Source organism: Bos mutus, chromosome 8, assembly GCF_027580195.1.
Source record: "Bos mutus isolate GX-2022 chromosome 8, NWIPB_WYAK_1.1, whole genome shotgun sequence".
Classification (NCBI taxonomy): Eukaryota; Metazoa; Chordata; class Mammalia; order Artiodactyla; family Bovidae; genus Bos; species Bos mutus.
Genome location: NC_091624.1, coordinates 2,387,294 through 2,407,547, shown reverse-complemented (window position 1 = coordinate 2,407,547; position 20,254 = coordinate 2,387,294). Strand labels below are relative to the sequence as shown.

The window sequence follows — 20,254 nt, the reverse complement described above, 5'->3', positions numbered from 1 at the left end:
AAACAACAATTAAGGGCAGTTCTGCAGTAAAAACTGGCAACTTAATGCCAAATAGCTATTTGCCTGAAGAAAATATGAAATCCTGTTATAATTTAGAAAATAAGGCAAACAATTTTACTTTAATCTAGATACAGGTACTTTATTTACAAATATTTAGATTAATAGCATTTTGTTACATCAAATGAAGAGTACAGCAGTCTGAGTAAATCTGTCACAGAACAATTAAGACCCACTGTAGCTGACTCTCGGAACCAGGGTACTGCACCTACACAAGCCACAGACTTCGGTCTGGGATGGCTGCCTTGTACCCGGGGGGTGGTTCGTTTGTTTTGATTTTGTAAATATACACACACACGCCAGCAGGTCATGGTCCCTGGGTGAGTCCCTCGTGATGCAACAGTGTAAGCAGAACAGATCACTGTGCGTCCTTACCAGAACATACCCGATACACTCCAGGTATCTTGCTCTTTAAAAAAGTTAAAGACAAAAATAAAGATGAGTCCACAAATTAACCAAATCCTGTTTTCTGCACATTCCAGTTGTGGCTTTTATTTAACATTGACTGTACAAGACTCTGGTACTACCACGCGTTTACAACCCAGAAAGCAGTATTTCTTACTTTAGTGTCTGTAAATAGGGATTTAAAATGTGTATTTTAAACACAGCAGTTGAGCTGAGGGTGCATTTTATATAATATACTGAGGTTTTACCTATCCTACTTCAAATAACTTCTCAATTCCCAGCCTGAACCATAAACTCAATTAGGAATCAATCAACAGAAGTAAAGAACTTGGTAAAACGTAAGTTTGCTGTCTACAGAAATGAGATCGTTTCCTTGCAGTACAGTATTCTTCAGTGGCCACACCGCCTAGTGCAAAGTAGTAACTTACTTTCTATCAGTACAAACACTGAAACAGGGTGAGAAACACCTTCCCCTTCACAGAACAACTTATGCCAACATGACATAAATACACTAAGAATACAAGCGGTATCTTAAATTATTTCACTGTAGTGTTAAAAATGCACTATTTAAAATCCCTTAACAGCAGACCTGCGGTTCTGGCTGTCTGGTTCAGAATCTTACCATTCTGAGATACAGGTATAAAAGCTTAAAATGTGCAATAAGAAACCAGCCTTTTTTCTTCTTCTATACAGTAAGGCAAGAAATGCAGCCTGTAATGCAAAATGTTTACAAAAAGAGAAAAGCAGGTTAGCACATTGCTGATTGCACGAGAATAGTTAAGAAAACCAGCAGGTAAGCCACAGCGCAGAGACGGAACAGAATCTGCTAGTGTGAATCGTCTCGCGCCGGGAACGCTCTCCAGCGTGATGTCCCCAAACCCTGCCAGCACCAAAGGGCGGAGCCAGTACATCGTGTGCACAGAAGCTGTGTCTGTTTCCTCGTGTGAAATGGAAGGGAGTAACATGGTCACATACAGGTCCTACTGTACAAACTGGTATTTTATACTGTTCCAAGGCCAGTAATCAATTTATTTTCTTCATTAAAATAATATACACAGAATGTATTGTTAGTTCGGTTCCTTCAAATTTTATACATATTTACTTTCTGCTAAAGAGAAAAAGATAAAATGGTGTAAAAAAAAAGGATAAAGCTATTAATTAAGCATAAGAAAAAAGATAAATGGATATTTTCCCTGCGCAAGGCTAAGACAGAAGCAAACCGCCTTAAGAAAAATGCCACCCACACAACAGGGAATTTATCCGACAAAAACAAAAGGCTTTGAAGAACCCTTTCTCTATCATCAGAAGTCATTTCACAGCAATAAATGTATGGGTTACAACAGACATACCTGAACAGTTAAAGATGGGAAGAAAGCTTAAGATACCATCAAATTAAACCGTACAATGAGACAAAGCCTTGCCAAAAGAGGGAGGGGCAAAAAAATCAAGTCCAGCATCAGTGCTCAGTCTAAATCGTGGACTGGTGACACACCTATCACGAGGACAATCGGGGGGAAAGTCTCGATTTGCCATGCAGGAGAGACGGATTACTCTACTTGCCTTTGATAACCTGATTACATCTAGTTGTTTAGCAGTTTAGTATTGTGTTAAACTGTTTTTACAACAGAGTTGTTTTTTTCTTTTTAATTAAACCCAGTAAGATGTACAGAAGACAGTGAGGCAGTAAAAAGTACTGCTTCCAACAGACAGAGGTGAAAGGTCGAGTGAGAGCCACGGCGAGGAGGTCACTAGCAGCCGCAGCCTTCCCTCTGGGGCTGGGGCTCGCTGGTTAGCCGGCCCCCCTGTGGGGCTGAAGGTTTGTGCTGTACACCCGACTCGGCAGCGTTCAGATCCAAGCTTCCATCCTGAATGTTCTGATAGATCTTCTTGGCAGCCTCAAGGAAAGCATCTTCTACGTTCTCTCCCCTAAGAGGCAATCAACAACTTTATTGGCAAACCATAGCTTTCTACAAAACATAAGACATTACACACTGACCTTTTGCTAACCTTTGCCATGATGTCTTCAACTTAGCCACTGTCATCTAATAAGGGATTACCAGAAGACTGAGCTAAAGAACAACATGGGAAAATATTTTCTTTGGAAAGCATATCAACAATACTAAGAGCTCTTTCTACAAACCCAATGTGAAACTGTACGTGCTCTAATCATTAAAATGCTATATAGTAATATATAACAATAATTAAGCAGGCCATAGTAGGGGGTGTTCTAAACCGAAATAAAATTATCTCCAATCAGTATTCCAGGATTTGTATGGTCTCATTAGCCAAGCATAAACTGTACTGTTCTTATCATGCTTAGCCATGTTCACGTTTGATATTGGCCCTTTTAGGACCAACAGTACAGATGAGGCTAAACAAAAAGGGGCCAGCTTCTCAGCACTACAAGGAGTATTTGGCTTAATAAATGAAGAACTATGACAGGAGTGCTGGGGTTCAATAATGAACGTGGAATAACAATTAGAAATGTTACTTATGCTTCTAATTACTCTTAAGACATTGAATATTTCCTAAAGTCATGCTTTTACTAAAATGACAAGTATTAAATCAACAGGTTGAACAACCTTGAGTCCAAGATGCCCAATTCAGCCTTGGTTGTAAAGGTCACTTTTAGCCTTTACACAATTTGTGTTAACACAATTTCATTTATTAACCTGTATTACCAATGAGTATAATCAAGGTATAATATTTTAGGGAAAGTAACAAAAAACATTATTTTGAAATGTGAAACAAGCAAAGGGATTTTTGCTGTTTTCCCTGCCATAAGCATTACACATTTACATATTATACACTATATGTACATATACATTATACATTTATATATATATGTGGTTCTGCTTTGAGAAATTTGAATATAATTTTAAATGATCTACTGATTTTAGTCATACTTACGTTTTTGCACTTGCTTCAAGGAACAATAAACCTAAAAATAAAATTCAGACTATGAAAGACATTTCAAATTAACTCACAAGGACATTCTCTTAAGTGACTTCTGAGTAAAACGTTCCCATCAGCTTTCAGTACTACCACCACAGTATTTTATGAAAGACTATGAGTCTGAAATGGAAGGAATCTTTATGTCATTAAATAATTCTATTGCCCTCAAAATGAATCCCAAATACAAACGCATTTTGTATTTCCTCATTCTTCGATTTGAGCAATTTGCACTTAAGAAAAGAAAAACCTGTCAAATCATCTGCATTGTCAAAACCCCACTTCTCCTTAGAAATCTCGCATGTGTGACCGAACGCCATTAAACCTCACAAGAAACCCACCGTTTTCTTCAGCAAACTGTTTGGCTTCCTCATACGTCACATCCCGCTGAGCCTCCAGATCTGCTTTATTCCCTATGAGGATTATCACCTGGATTGTAACCGAAAGAGAGACGTCTTACACAAAAGCAACCTTTAAATCAGACATGAAAACTCTAAAATCCAAAAATCTGGAGAAAAAAAACATGCAGGTCTACAAAGGAAACTAAATACTACCAATTACCCATCGGACGATGACCACAGAATCGTGAAGGTGTAACTATGAAGAGGCACAGAGGGTGTCTCCAGGACACTGCCTGGAAGAGAAGGGTTCTGCCTTTCATTAGATTTTCCTAAGTTCCTGGAATCCACAGAAAGCTTTAAAACTACTAGTTCAACTTCTGAGGCTACAAGTAAGGAAACTGATACTCAAAGCAAACAAGGACTTGTTAAAAGATCACTCAAGAGTCCGTGGTAGGCGGACATCAGAATTCAGGCAGAAAACCCGAACTGTGACCTTCCAATCCTGTCCTCCCCTACACTATCCCTCAGTTAGACGAGGTCTGTAGCAGCTGATAACAATGACTGCATCCAGGAGAGGGGACAGCGGGGGTGGGAGAACGTCTGTACAGCGACTTCATATTCAAAGCAAATTATGTTCCCCTTCAAAACTGATGTGGTAAATCCAGATACTTTAGAAATGGATGGTTTCAACTAAAAGGGTTGTCCATCACTAACTTTTTTTCACGTGAAATTTCAGCCCCTGGCTGTCCTTTCAAAACATGGTGTCCATGAACTGTAACTATTTTGACCCAAATGTCCACCTTTAGCGTTCTTCAATCAGTGTGGACAGGTGCCAACTGAGGATGGGAAAACATTTTCACATACGGTCAGTCCCCCTATCCAGTAAAGAGTAAGGCAATTACACTTAAAAAATGAAATCAAGTTTTTTAAAAAGTCAAAGTTGGTAAAGTCACAATGGCTAAGTAGTACAGGGCCTTATAACACAGGCACTCAGTTTAAGAAATGTTTGCTTAATGGAGACAACACTGCCTGCTCTCCATTCCTTAAGCATTTCCAAACCACACTTCCCATCTTCGTGAGAGGGGAGGCACAAGGTGGCATGCTAACAAGACAGGTACAACAGCACTATCAACAAAAGTAGAAAGTATGCAACTTGCACATAGAAATCAAAGGCAAAGTTACAGAAAATGTAACAGATTTTTTTTCTTTCTTCTATAATGAGATCTGGTAAGATTTTAAGAGGCATAAATGAAACAAGAAGGACATGGCTAATTTTTTTTTATTATGCTCCTCTAATGACTCTCTACAATAAGTTGTTTTCTTGATGTTTTTAGTATTTTACTTACATAACAAAAGAATCACAAAAGTTTACAGAAGAGTAGAGCTCTTATATCCCTTTCACCAAGCGTCCCCAATACTAGGATCTTAACACACTCTCAACACCAGGGAACTGACACTGGCACAATCTATAGTCCTCACTGAGAGTTCAGTTTTACTGTGTATAGCTCTATGCAGTTTTACTGCAGGTATAGATCTGTGTCCCCACGATCAGCTTCTTCACTACAAAGGAACTGGACTGTGCTGCCCTCTTTACAGTCAGCTCACACCTTTCACCCCCGTCACTAACCCCTGGCAACCACAAATCTGCTCTCCAACTCAGAACTTTTCTTTTTGAGAATGTTTTATATAAACGGAATCATACAGAATGTAATCTTTCGAGACTGACTTTTTTCATTCAGCACAACGCCCATGAGATCTATTTATCTACAGGTGATTCCCTTGTATGGCTGGAGAGTATTCCCAAGAACAGATGCACCAAATTGTTTCACCGTTTACCTACTGACAGCCATCTAGGTTGCTTTTTTGACTACTGCAAACAAAGCTGTATGAACATTCACCTATAGATTTGCATGTATACCTACAGTGGGTTTACTGTGATAAATGGATAGGAAAGTCCCAGACACAGTCCCTGGCATAAAAGGCAAACCATGTTAACTGACTCTTAAAAATAATTAAGTTGCTGTTCCCTGATGAAAGCCAATCTTAGCACTGATTACATATTTACTAAACCAGGCCACTGCCAGGCTCTGGGGCACAAAGCTAAGTGAGACCCAGGCCTTACTCTCACAAAGCTCAGTCTGTTCCTGCTCAGGGCCTTCCCTCACTTGTTCCTGGAATACCCTCCGCAGAATCTACCAAAACCTTCTACTCCTAAGTCCCAGATCAAACAACACCTCCTTTGTCAACCTGCTTTCTCCAGACGGCACTGTTCACACTGGCTGCCCCCAAACACACCACTAGCAAGCGCTACCCCGGCCACGCTGTGTCCAGCCTGTTTCACTCTGCTTCCCAGTAGTTATCTGTATCCCCACAGGTGATCTCCCTGCTGGACGATGACCTTGTATTGGCCAAAGACCCACATTCTTTTTTGTATACTGCAGAGCCTACCATAGTAGCTAGTCTTTAAAATCTCAAATAAATCTTTTCAGACTGGCTAATTTTTTATAATACGCAGAACAGTTTTTATTTTTAATTGACATTAATAAAATTATGGAGACTCATGTAGTGAGAAATAATAGATCCCAGTACACTTTGCCCAGTTTCCTCTAATGGTAACGTTTTATGAAATTAATGCAGATTAAAGTGAAAGTTTCAGATTTCATAGTCTCCATGTGACATGAGATCACCACCCCACTAGTAACTTTCATTTTTCTTAAACCACAAACATGAACAAAAACCAACTGTAAGTGTGAAACCTGGCATAGTCCATATTCGAAAAAAGGTTTTACATTTTCTTCAATTTAAGAATAAAGACTCTCTCATTCTTAGTACCCAAATACAAAAAGTCCACTTAGCAAATGGCTTTCCTTTCTGGGTCAACTTAGATCTTAAGCTTTTTGTACAATAGACATCATTTAACTTACAGTATTTGGATTGGTGAGATTCCTTGCATCTGTCAACCAGCTGCTTAAGTGATTATATGTACTTCTTCTGCAAAAATTAAAGTTTATTTTTGTGACTGCCACATACAGTTGCCATTTCAATAGGAAAAAAAGAAACTTCATCAAATATATTTTAAATATATACTTAAAAAATATTTTTGATTTGACTAGACTGCTGCCCTAGAGAATTGTGGAATGTAAACACACACTTTTCAAATATCTAGCCAAACCTTTTGTTTTAAATAACTCAATAGTCAACAACTTTGCTAATGACTTATACATCAGGAGTAAATTATTTACATTTAAAAACATAAACAGACCAATAAGCAAGCAAGAACAAGATAAAAAATTAATGGAAAATAATTCTGAACTCTGAATTTTAAAAATCGGCTTTAAGAAGATTAATACATTTGACTGGAAACTGAAGTCCCCAGGTATATCAGAGGGTGAGTTTATCCTAACTGTACACTCTCATTTACCAGCAGCTAAATCATTTGAGGATTCATGCCTTATTTCTTCATTTTCTCCAATCTGAGAATTTAAAAACTCCTGGCTCCTTTGCATTAGCCAAGTAGGACCTAAGACAGCAAACAAATCCAAATACTTTAAAATAATACAGAATATACTACCACTATTAGACTTTACCAAAAAGGTCAAAACATTTTTAAAATTTTGATGGTTAAAAATATTTCTAATTTATACAGACTCATAGAACATTAATCTATTAGGTGAGGCAACAGAGGCCCATAAAGAGGCAGAAATGATTTCAGAGCCAGGTGCAGGACCTTTTACAGACACTGTGTCCTTGAAGTGTTTCGAGTTCAGTCTAGTGAATATATTCCATCATCTCCAGCTGCCAGTGTTCATATAAAATCTGATATACCAAACAGAATCTGATATATTCCTTTCCCAGAGAGAACTGAAAAGAATTCCTTACTCAGAATTTCTTTTTACTGTACTATATCATGTTATACACAAACCACCACCTACATGTCAAAAAAGTCACATAAAAATTTTTTTCCCAGTGTTTTCAACTTGTCCAAGTAAACAGTGATCAAATATAAATTTTAAAAAGCACAAGCCTTATCACTCATATCTCAATAGGCTGGAATTAAAGAACACACAAAGAAAAGCAAAACAATCTACAATCTATAGATACACTTAAGTACACATCACCATAGTTAGATTTTAATAATGAATGCAGTCTTCAACTATGCAGAGCCTTCAGGAATGCATCCCACATAAAAGGATGTCCGTACAAATGGCCAGGTTCTTTACCTGTCTTCCCACAAAACTATTTACCAGTTGCCTGGCTCCAGTGAAGAGCCTTAAGGCTGTTCCCTCTGTTTTGCCCTGAGACCACCCAATTCGAAAATTTAGTAAAACTACAAGACTATAATCATAACCATCCACTATCTTTATTCTAAATAAATAAAATAATCTTGTTGCTGCTGCTGCTGCTGCTGCTAAGTCGCTTCAGTCATGTCCGACTCTGTGCAACCCCATAGATGGCAACCCACCAGGCTCCCCCGTCCCTGGGATTCTCCAGGCAAGAACACTGGAGTGGGTTGCCATTTCCTTTTCCAATGCATGAAAGTGAAAAGTGAAAGTGAAGTCATTTAGTCATGTCCGACTCTTCACGACCCCATGGACTGCAGCCTATCAGGCTCCTCCATCCGTGGGATTTTCCAGACAGGAGTACTGAAGTGGGGTGCCATTGCCTTCTCCGAGAATAACCTTAGGAAACACTAAATTAAACAAACTTACGACTGAAGCGACTTAGCAGCAGCAGTAGCAGCAGCAGAGTCCCTTTACTACAGAACTTCTCACTGTGACTCTTCAAAAGCAGGGCAAAGCATTATCCAAAAGGAAATACACGTGAAAGTCTATCACTTGGTCCCACTTACTGATTCCTACCCGCTCGAAGGTGAGACAAGAGTCACTCTGCTTTAGACACTCTGCATTAATATGAAAGGTGGTCTAGTTCATTTTCTAGCTTAGAGCAGACAAACAGCACAGCGTTTAATAAAGTGGCTCAATTTTCCCAAATCAAACATTTAAGGTCCAGTTTTGTTATTCTGTATCAATTACTTTTGAGTTTCCATAAATAGCAGAGTTGAAATAAATTTAATCTTGCAGCATGAAGTATCATGAGCTACTTCAATCCATTTTAGGACACAAAAAATTTTAATATTTCAGATTCAAGTATGAGAATTTTTTATAATCTACCACGTTGGATTAGCAAAACTACTTAATTCCTTTGCTTGGCCTTATTTTGAAAAGACATGAACTTTAACACTGCTGCTGCTGCTGCTGCTAAGTCGCTTCAGTCGTATCTGACTCTGTGCGACCCCATAGACAGCAGCCCACCAGGATCCTCCATCCCTGGGATTCTCCAGGCAAGAACACTGGAGTGGGTTGCCATTTCCTTCTCCAATGCATGCATGCATGCAAAGTCGCTTCAGTCGTGTCCGACTCTGTGACCCTATGGACAGCAGCCCACCAGGCTCCTCCGTCCACAGGCAAGAGGCTGAACAGAGTAACTCTTAAAGATTTGCTTGCTTTCTACTGAAGTAAAAATATTTGGTGTGAAATATTTCACCTCAAAGAATTCAACTGATACTGCTTTTCAGAAGAGTATTCTTTCACTAGCTCCACCAGCATCTCCTAAAGTTTTCTTTAGTCTTACCCACTTTCAGATAATATATCTGAAAATCTCACACATAGCAATTTAGAGAAAAAAAAAAACCATAAAACCCGAATAATAAGTCATTTAACAGATACACAATTACAAACTATAGAATGCCTAACAACTTTAAAAAAAACCCACTGCCTGCAGTAGATTTCCTTGCTCGAGTATGAAGGCTGGGAACCACGGGCCCCTCACCTGGTGATGTCGTACACCATCAGTGCTCCCGCCGCGCCTCTGTAGTAGCTTCGGGTGACAGCTCTGAACCTCTCCTGTCCTGCCGTATCCCAGATCTGCAGTTTGATTTTTTGGCCACTAACTTCAATTATTCTTGTACCAAATTCAACACCAATTGTGTGAGGACAGTCAGCCATAACTGTTAGGGAAGAAAAGAAATAACAATATTCCAACTTGCAGAAAGCTTCAAATTAAGATCAATGGGAAAATGATGTACTAGACAACCAAAAGACTCATTAATGCTTATAGGCTATAAACAGGTTAAAGCCTGCATGAAAAGAAAAAAATTAGCAAAAACCCTTAAGGAGTCACAGGGATGTGACTGGAACAAGGCTTAGAAATTTCTGCAAGGAACCAAATAATAAATATGTCACATTTTGCAGGCCAAAAGACCTCTGTTCCAAGGACTCCACGCTGCTAAAGCACAAGAGCAGCCACAGACAATACATAACATAGGCATGACAGCATTCCAGTAAAACCTTACTTCTAAAAACAAGCAGTGCCAGGACCTGGCCCACAGGTTACTATTTACTGACCTCTGGGCTACCTGCTAATTAAAAATAAGGATTTTAATAAACTCTTCATAACAACATTATACTATTTAGCCTTCTGACAATTCTTACCTAATAACAAATTAACAGTTTTAAGACTCTAGGAGTTTTCAATCAAACAAGTATTTATTCTGTAAAATGTTATCAATACTTCAAAGACTGTCATGAAATTTAGTATTTATAATTATATATTTGCAAGTCTAATCCAATAGGACAAGTCTACTAATCCTTTCTTTATAACTAGGCCACTGAAAACCTATATCCACCATTACTCCTCTACAGTACACAGACTGCTAAACACTTCATAAAACGTTACATTAAGCTAAAAAATGCCACAGAAATAATCTTAACTATTGGAAACAATTTCAACTATATTTAGCCTATCGGTTACATAAAATAAAATGGCCCCTTCTCCTACCACACAAGACAGAGTAGCACTTTGAATCTAAAATGACCAGTCATGAATGCAGAAAGAATTCCATTTTAAATATTTCCAATCTATTATTATTTATTAGCAAATGATATATAAGCACATTCCCCCTAATAAGATAATTTCTACAATGGAAAGTCAGAGAACAAGAAAAAGATAATTTAAATTTGAAATTATATATTTTTATTTTTAATAGCATATATATTTAAAACCAAAGTTTGTATTATCAAAAATCTAGTCAATCAAACTATATATGGCATAAAAAACACCACCATACATACAAGTATATTTCATTTGTACCTATTTAAAAAAAAAATCACTTCCTAAAGACAAAAGTACATATACATAGGGAAAAGTTATATTCTATTGCATAGAGTGTACTGAAAAGAACACTTTTTAAAAGGCAGGAAAGTGACAGTAAGAATCCACCAATGTTTTGTCTTACACACTGAACTTACACTTTTTCTCTGTAAACTGGTGAAGCAAGCAGGACTTTCCTACTCCCATGTCCCCTGTTAAAAAAAAGTTCCAATTTTATCCTCTTATAATTACATGCAATGATTGCTATACCTCTTTTACCATATTACATCACAAACCTCTGGGCACTTAAAAATTTTCATTTTCATCATTTATAATGAGTTCAAAAGATCCTAAAGGTAGGTTTTCACTGTGATATATAAATTGACTATTCCCAACCTTCACTGGTGGTAGAATCTGGTTATGAATTATGTCAATAAATAGACACCAGCTGGGAAAAGCTTTTTAACAGAAAAACTGAACAGTGTTTTCTACTTTAAACTATTACAACTTTTTGTTTTTTCCCTTAACCCATGCATAAAAGCCAAAAACTCCTGGGAGTGACCAAAAGGGCAGCACAGAACAAGTAGAAATAATAAGCTTTGGAAATCTGATTCACTAGATCCCATTTTATCTCATATTTCTTATAGAATTCCACAAAAGAATGTGCATCACATGAAAATCCGAATGGAACAGGTATCATCTCTGACTGTACTGACAGCAATTTAACCTTTGGTGAAGGAAGCATTACAATATAGTCACATAAGCTCAATATTAAACCAAACTAACAGGAAGAATTAAAAGAAAAATACATATATTTCAACTTACTCTTACATATGGATAAACAGCAAGAGAAAAACTACGATTTATTTCATGTATCTTACACAATTATTCTGAATTTTTATCAATTTTTGGAATCCAGGGGGCTCTGAGAAATTTCATGATATTTTTGGAATGTATCAACACTCCTAGGAAATTAATCTCATTCCCAGTATTAACTTTCAGGTAGCCCTCAAGTCACTTCAAAGGTAGCCAGCTTTGTACCCAGGGTCACAAAGTAACAGGTCACTGATAAAAAATAAATCCTACCAAAGGAGTTTTAACTTTGCAGTGAAAAAGACAAGTATTCACTTCCTCTGGGGTACTATGTTAAGTATTAGCATATAAACATTTTGCATTTTAACCTTTGGAGAACAAACAAGAGTATAAGTTAAACAAACTTACCAATAATAATATATTTAAAGATGTAGGAGTAGTTGTACGGGGCAGTTGCCATGGTGGCACTAGAAACAAAGAAAACTGAGTTACTTCAGGGAAAAAGTATGCTCAAGTTATCCAAGCCGTGTATCCTGTAAAGATATATAAAATTAACCACAGTGATTATAAACAAAATGTAGGTTACAATAGCAGAAAAAATTGCATTTCCCAAATTAATCAAATACACAAATTCTCTTGAATGAACACTTTCAACACTCTCATGTATTATCCACAGAAATAGAACATATATCAAAACAATTCCAATATTTCACTTTAGGAAATACCAGATAAGAAATGCTACTCTGGAAAATTTCAATCAAGGAAATCTTTATAAATTTAAGTTTAAATAGTATCATTATAAATAGTCCTCCTCCCCTGTTAAGGTCTCCGTTGCAGCCGTTAACTCAAGTCTAATGATCTATTTGTTTGGAACACTTTGATTTTACAATAGAATGTCATAAAAAGTAACCACCAACTTATAAACACAAAAAACCTTTTCACTCTACTTGAAATAATCATAGCATCCAAAGAAAAAGTAATTATATTATTTCTAAGTGAAATGTCAGAAATAGAACCACATGAAACTGTTTTTGTTGTAGATTTTTTTAAGTCAATTATTGATCATTTCATACAGTTCCTAATACAGCATTTGAAGGTTAACAATATGTCTGCTATATATTTTTCCAGGAGTTAAGAGAAATAATGACATATTGTAGTTGTAAAATTTGAAAGTTTATGTATTACAAGATATGTTTGAAGATCACAGCTCATTTCTCACCCCCACAGAAGACTTTAACCTAAAGAAATCTAATTTCTCTCCTACTTTTAATAACTTTAAAAAAACCTCTCCAATTTATTCAAATGAATGCCTTGACTGTGTCTGACACTGTGCTAGGTCCTAGAGAAATAAGAGGTGAATTCTAATACTGGTAATAACTTACAATAAACTTTATTCCCCAATAAAACTGAAAGAAAAAAAAATTTATTCTCAAAGCAGTTTTCAGCTGAAGATGAAAATTCTTTATAAATATGAAGGTTTAACCTCATTTTTACAAAAACTGATTTTCCAATATTTTTTTTAATCTGGTTTTTACTGTTCTAGCCAACTGTCACATACGCAAGCCAGATACTTAACAGGATTGGGGAAACTCATTTACTGTAATTAACAGCTTACTATATGTTATATTTCAAATAAAATTTCTAAGTAACTAATAAAATTTAACTTGCAGAAAGAGTACATATTTAAAATAAGTGAATTATTGTTATTAGGGAAGAGAAAGCTGTTAATTATAGTAAATTACCAGACAATCATGTCACACAATATAGTCTTCCTGCTTAGCTGTATGAAATACATTTAACAGAACTGGGACATGCTGTAACACATTTGTCATCAGTCACATCACAGAAAACTCCCTTGACCAGTTCATTTAGAAAAGAAAGTGTTTCTAGTTAAAGTAACTGTGATTCTGAACATCATACATGAGTATGATTGATTCCCTTTTTCCAGAAACAAGAATGACCTTGGTCCCGAGGTTCAAACTGGTCTGTATTATTCACCAAATTTTGAAGACAAGGAAAGGAATCATCTCTCACAATAAGAATGATATTTAAAGGTTATTAATTTCTTCTTGGGCTGCATTCCCTTCAGGTTCCTCTCTTCTAACTCATTTTTAACTTCTCTTTTAAACTTCTTTTTCCCCATTCAAACTTGGGGGAAAGTAAGTAGTCATCTTTAAATGACTGCTACTCTCGTGGGTCTCCTCTGATGTTGCTGTATCTTTTCTTTCTTCTAACTTAGTTATAGCTGTACATAGTATGCTTCCTTTCATTTTATTATGTTAAAACTGTGGACTCTTAACAATCCCAGTTTCTATTTGAAAGGCTCTAAAGGCTAATCATGAAATTATAAACCAGTTCTAGTTGTACTAATTTGTGTACTTGCTAATTAATCATACAAGCATTTGTTAATATTTGAGATGACTGATTTTGAAATTTTATTTCCAACCATTAATTAGTAAGCTATTTACCAATAAAAGAGAATTATCACTATTTCAGACTGAAAGCCAGCACCCTGTTCTCCACCTCCTCACCCAATTTTCTGGTTAAGTTTCTTAAAAATTACAATAAAAATCCTAAAAAGCAGAGTTAAAGGAGAACTAGTCAAACTAATTGCAGTAGACAGGCAGGCAAAAACTACCAAGCACTGTAGCCACCAACAGAAGGTTTAAAAAGGTTCCCAGAGTTAACTGACAGAGGTCACTCAGAATTTCGTATTTGCAACAACCATGTTCAAGGGGCCCCCTGTAACTATGCTTGGGGCTTCCCTGGTGGCTAAGGTGGTAAACAATCTGCCCGCAATGCAGGACCCCTGGGTTCCATCCCTGGGTTGGGAAGATGCCCTGGAGAAGGGCATGGCAACCCACTCTAGTCTTCTTGCCTGGAGAATTCCATGGACAGAGGAGCCTGGGGGGCTACAGTCCATGGGGTCGCAAAGAGCTGGACAGGACTGAACACTTGCCCTTATTAATACTGTTTTAGCAAAGGACTTCTCAACCTCATCTTGTGAACATGAAACATATACCACTATTAAGGTAAGAAATATATTTAAATGGAGTATGCTACTGAATGAAACTCTACAACGGGTGCTTTGTTTTTTTCACTTCATAACAGCACGGATCAATCTCCAGGCCAATACGTATAGACCTAATGGTTACTAAACGCATGTTAAACACTAATCACTGTTGTGCCAAAACAGAATCACATTGTCTCCATCTACTGAATCAGACAGTGTTCCAAATAGAACTATACATATAAATGACTAGTTCTGAAATGTACAAATAGAGAGGAAGGTAGGTACTTTCAAATACTGCGCTTGTGGGAATCTGAAGTGCCAAAATATTTTGATTAAATAAAGTACGTCAGTCCTATGAAATGATACACATCTAATTGAAAAACCATTTAGATACATGCATTAACCTGGAAGCATGTTCATGATTTTAAGTGAAAAAAAAAAAAAACCATGCTGCAGAGTTCCATGAGATAACATATACCCATTTTTAAAGACATACACACACTCAATCCTACATGGATACAATATAGAAGGATACACACCAAACTAAAAAATTAACACATGGAATCAAAGAGAAAAAAGGAAGGGGAAAACTATTAACTTTTTTTTACATATCACTAAGAAAGAAAGAAAGTGAAGTCGCTCAGTCGTGTCCGACTCTTTGCAACCCTATGGACTGTAGCCTTCCAGGCTCCTCTGTCCATGGGACTCTCCAGGCAAGAATACTGGAGTGGGTTGCCATTTCCTTCTCCAGGGGATCTTCCCAACCCAGGGATCGAACCTGGGTCTCCCGCACTGCAGGCAGACCCCCTGAGCCACCAGGGAAGCCCTTACATATCACTGGGAGAACACTATAAGCATCTACTATATACTCTAAAATATTAAAAGTAAAAAAAAAAGGACTGTTAAAATATTTTAAGCATTTTACATATAATTCTAATGTGAAACAAGAACAAAAAAACCCCAGCCATATTTCCAACATTACTTCCACATTTACCAATAACATGGGGAACAGCATATGAAGTGTCTCGTGATCAGAGTCAAAACAAATAAAAGGGGGGGGTCCCCCCGGCCGTCGGCGGCCATGACTCTGCTTTCACTGCTGAGGGCCCAGGGTCAGTCCCTGGTCGGGGAACTGAGACCCTAGAAGCCCCCTGGTGCTGCCAAAAATAAAAACAAAGCAAAAAACAACAAAATACATAAAAACTAGAAACAGCTCTAATTCCCAATAATGGAGTCCATTTTCTCATTTTCTTATGGTTTGACTCCTTGCTGTATTAACTTACAGGCTTGTCTAATCCTTTCACAGCTGTTACACAGCTATTTTATTCCACTCTTAGGACATAAGGTGTTACTGTGTAATTTCTATGTAACCGATTCAAGACAACAAAGGAAAAAAGCAACCCCTAAATAAATATATTCTGGGTGACTTAAATTCTGACCCTTATAGTTTAAGTGAGGCTTTTTTATACATGAAAAATGCTGTTAAAAACACCTGAACCAAGATAAACTGCTTTTGTGATTCCAATATAAAAATTTTTAAATTATGTTAGGTTTTGACAATACAGTAATGATCAAAAAATACACATATAGAATCCCAGGGATGGGGGAGAGCCTGGTGGGCTGCCGTCTATGGGGTCGCACAGAGTCAGACACGACTGAAGTGACTTAGCATAGCATGGGCCCTCACTTCATACAACTCAAGAAGAGAAGCGCTTTGGTGTGCTTCTGAAACCACTGCAGGTCTCTACTTGATCTGTCAGTCGAGTGGACACAGAACTTTGGGAGGTAAGCTATTAAACTAATCAAAATCTGTGGTCAATTTCCTGTCCTCAACCTTAAAGCAACCTCTGAAAATAACCCACTCATTTCCGAGACCCACCTAAAAATCACCTCAGTTTTGACAAGATATTTAATGTCACACTTTTTTATAAATTAATGTGGTAAGAAAAGAGTTGATTTCTCCATGTGTCAAGAGAAAGACAAAATTTTTCTGCTAATTATGATGGCACGCTGTGAATAGGAAATAAAGTAATACTGTACCTCTGTCCACAGAAGGAAAGTATTCACGAGAAAAAACAAAACTAAAACCCTGCACTTAGAATTAAAAGGATCAGAAACAGTGAAAAATTTACTGAGGAAAGGATGTCTGAGATTTGCTTCAAAATAATTTGGTAGATGGAAAAGAATCTAAAGTCGAGTGGAAGGACTTTCCCCGTGGCGCAATGGATAAGAATCCACCTGCCAACGCAGGGGACATTGGTTCGATCCCTGTTCCGGGATGATCCCACATACTTGGGAGCAACTAAGCCCACACACAACTACTGAAGCCCGAGTGCCCCAGAGACTGCGCCTCACAACAAGAGAAGCCACTGCCATGAGAAGTCTGTGCACGCCAACGAACACCCACTCAGTCAAAAATAAAAATAAATACAATTTTTAAAAGTAAATAAAAAATAAAAATAAGAGAGTGGATATATGTGTATGTATAACAGATTCACTTTTCTGTACAGCAGAAACTAATACAACATTGTAAACCAACTATCCTCCAATGAAAAGTTTTTTAAAAATAACAATTTGGTGGAGAGGGTACAAGTATATATAGATGAAATAAGACTGAGCACTGCCGACACTGGATAATGGGTATATGAAAGCTCAATATACTACTCTATTCTGCATACGTTTAAAACTATCTAGGAGAAAAAGTTTCTTAAAAGTATAGTATCTTTGATACTTCGACTTGTATGTACACTGCTGTCTCCGGTAATGCACAGCATCCTTAATCACAAAAAAATGTTTCAAGTTTTAAAAAAATGAAACATATCTCAGTAGACCTAGTTTTAAAGTAACTTATTTGCCTTACACAAAGTTTCCTCTAATTGTATAATATTTTACTAAAATTACGCAAAGATTTTTAATACTGATAAAAATCAGTTGTAAAAACACTCCACATTCTGTTGTAAGGTTGCAGTATGCACAACAATGAAGTTTACCATGAAATGTAAAAAAAAAAGTTTTTAAGTGTAGCTTTAATTCCAAGGGAATTTGTTAGGTTATTAAAATTCTAAAAGTTTTACATCTTTACAGTAACTGCCATTTACTGAGTGCCTAATATATGTCAGCTACTTTATAAGCAATCTCTAATTCTAAAAACTCACTTTACAAATAAGGAAGCCAGCTCAAGAGAGGAGATACACCCATGGTCATATACCACTAAAGGGAAAGCTAAGATTAAGGCTCAGATCTAACTCTATAGCTCTCCAAAGCCATGTTCCTCTCACTCACTCAACAAACCTTAGACACTCCCTACTAGCCTGGCACTGTCAGAGACAATGGAAGCTGACCAAACTTTAAGCAATGTGCTAAGGGTTTTAAACCCCACTTAAATCTTCACAACAACTCTAAAATGGAGGTACAGTTATCCCTTGAATGGATAAGGACCCTTAGTCTGAAGGGGTGAAGAATTTGCTTGAAGTCACTAGGAAGTGCACCACTGGGGCAGGAACCCTGCAAAACTCCTAACCACTACAAGCCTCAAAGGCATGACCAAGTAAATGGGTGTAAGCAAAAACCTGAAGAAAAACTCTGCAACGTCTTGAGGAATGGTGGGGTGGGAGCTGGGTTACTGCAAGGTCAAATTTGTCCTCGACCACCACACCGAAATACTAGGCAGTTCGGACAGTAACGAAGCGAGCAGGACTTCGCAAGACTTCAAATCTGGACTCTCGAGAATTGCTGTGGGACCACCAGGAAAGCATGTGCTCTCTGGGAACTCGTTTCTTCTTCAAACTGAAAACGGAAATCTTGTCATCTATCCTCTGGGGTTGTAAGAATGTGAACCAGCAGTGTAGTGGCAGACAGACTGGGTCCTAAAGGAGAAGTCAGCTGTTATCCAAACGCAAACATAGGAAAAAAGGAATTAGACTGTAGCTACATGTTCAATGGTCATGTGTGTACCCCTGGCCTAACCTGAGTGTGCATGTAACATCGTTAATCGGCCACATCGCACTTCCACACCTAAGCTTCCTCACCTGGAAGACGAAGATCCTGTACTCACCACCCAGAGCAACGTGAAGCAAGCTAAACCTGCGGGTCTAAACACCTGAAATCCGCGTCTAGCACGCGGCAAAGAGCAAACCACCGAAACCACTTGGCTCCGCCTTCTTTGCTTACATTCTAGAAAGGCCAAAAACTTTTTGTCCTCGTTATTTCCACACGCTACCGACGGACGAGGCCGCACAGACATTACAGAGCTTCCCCCAAACCAGAACCTCGCCGCACGGACCCCCAGACCCCCGCCCAGCCCGAGGCCACGCCGGTCTACCCCCACCGGCAAGGACGCCGGAGGCGGGCCAGGACGCCGGCGGGGCTCCGGGCGGCCGGCTTTTGTGCCCGGGGCCAGAGTGGCCTACGGGCCCGGGGCCGCCACGTCCGGGGCTCGCGGGCTGCGGGGCGGCGCGGCTCGAGCGGACAGATGCGGCGGCGGCAAGGAGACGGGGCCCGCGGGAGGTGCAGTCGGCCCAGGCCGGCCGGAGAGGCGGGGAAGGCGACGCCGCACCCACCCTTCCCCACGCCGCGCCCGGAGCCCGCCGCTGGGCGGGCAGGCCCGGGGCTCCGGCGGGCGCCGCGCGGGGACACCCTCGCCCCCGCACGGACGCCTGTCAGGCCCTGCGCCGCGGAGCCCACAGCCGACCCCGGGCTCGCTGCGGCCCGACACCGCCCGCCCCGCGGCGCCTCGCGCCCGCGCCCCCAGCCCGCCGTCGCCCCCACCGCTGACCCCGGGAGAGCCCGGCGAGGAGACCGGCCGGCCGGCCCCTGCGGAAGGCCGGGGTTACCTGGGGGGTTGCTGGTGGCTGGGCAGCTTTCCGGGCGGGAGGGGGGCGTCAGGACGAGGAAGAGGAGGGCGGGCGCAGCGGGACAGGGGCGGGGGCGGCCGGCCGGGGCCCGGGCAGGCAGCGGGCAGGCCGAGGAGCTGCAGACGCGCCGGCGGCAGTGGCGGTGGCAGCGGCGACTGCTCCCGCGGCTCCCTCAGGATCTTCCTCGGGCTGGTCCAAGATGGCGGCGCTCCCTGCACAGGGTTTCCTGTCACCCTCGCGATGGGTCGGACCACAAAAGAAGGGGGGGAGGAGGATGCGCGCGCAGCTGGGGGAGCCCGGAAGAGGGTAGCCGGGGCCCGGGCTGTTGGCCACGCCCCTTCCTCAGTCCTGCCCTCTGCACTCGTCGCGACGCCGCCGAGCCCGCCCCACTGGTCCTCGCGCCAAAAGGGGCGGAGGAAAGCACTCACGCGCAAGCGCAGTCTCGTGTCCTCCCCTCTTGGGGGAGCTACTGCGCAGGTTCGCGTAGGACCTGCTGAAGTACCTCTGGTTCTTGCGTGTCTAGGATTGTTGTGCTGGGGACTTTTTACTATTTTTACTGTCACTTAATGGACGCTTGCCGTACACCGGCCACTATGCTAAGCACACATTTACTGCACTCATTCAACATGTATGTATTGAGCGATTCGTACCTAACGGTGAACACGCTAGGT

At 39.8% G+C, this 20,254-nt stretch overlaps 1 protein-coding gene across 1 annotated transcript; it reads right to left on the bottom strand.

Annotated features, from left to right (window-relative positions):
* Positions 1–112: 112 nt before the first annotated feature.
* RAB14 (RAB14, member RAS oncogene family) lies at positions 113–19,848 on the bottom strand. The gene is made up of 8 exons (XM_070374985.1): positions 19,563–19,848; positions 12,126–12,184; positions 11,063–11,116; positions 9,585–9,762; positions 6,680–6,746; positions 3,756–3,843; positions 3,373–3,403; positions 113–2,388 (listed from the first exon to the last, which is right to left on the bottom strand). Exons 2-8 carry the CDS (start codon positions 12,175–12,177, stop codon positions 2,211–2,213), a joined length of 648 nt encoding a protein of 215 aa, XP_070231086.1. The 5' UTR covers positions 12,178–12,184; positions 19,563–19,848; the 3' UTR covers positions 113–2,210.
* Between the last annotated feature and the right edge of the window lie 406 nt (positions 19,849–20,254).

What these genes read in the sequence shown, in the direction of transcription:
- RAB14 (XM_070374985.1), bottom strand. Translation starts at nt 12,177, where the DNA reads ATGGCAACTGCCCCGTACAACTACTCCTACATCTTTAAATATATTATT. An exon ending in ATGGTGTACGACATCACCAG is followed by an intron (nt 6,747 to 9,584) that starts GTGAGGGGCCCG and finishes TAATTTTTGCAG; the next exon opens with AAGAAGTACATATAATCACT. An exon ending in ATCTCACCAATCCAAATACT is followed by an intron (nt 3,844 to 6,679) that starts GTAAGTTAAATG and finishes GTTACAATCCAG; the next exon opens with GTGATAATCCTCATAGGGAA.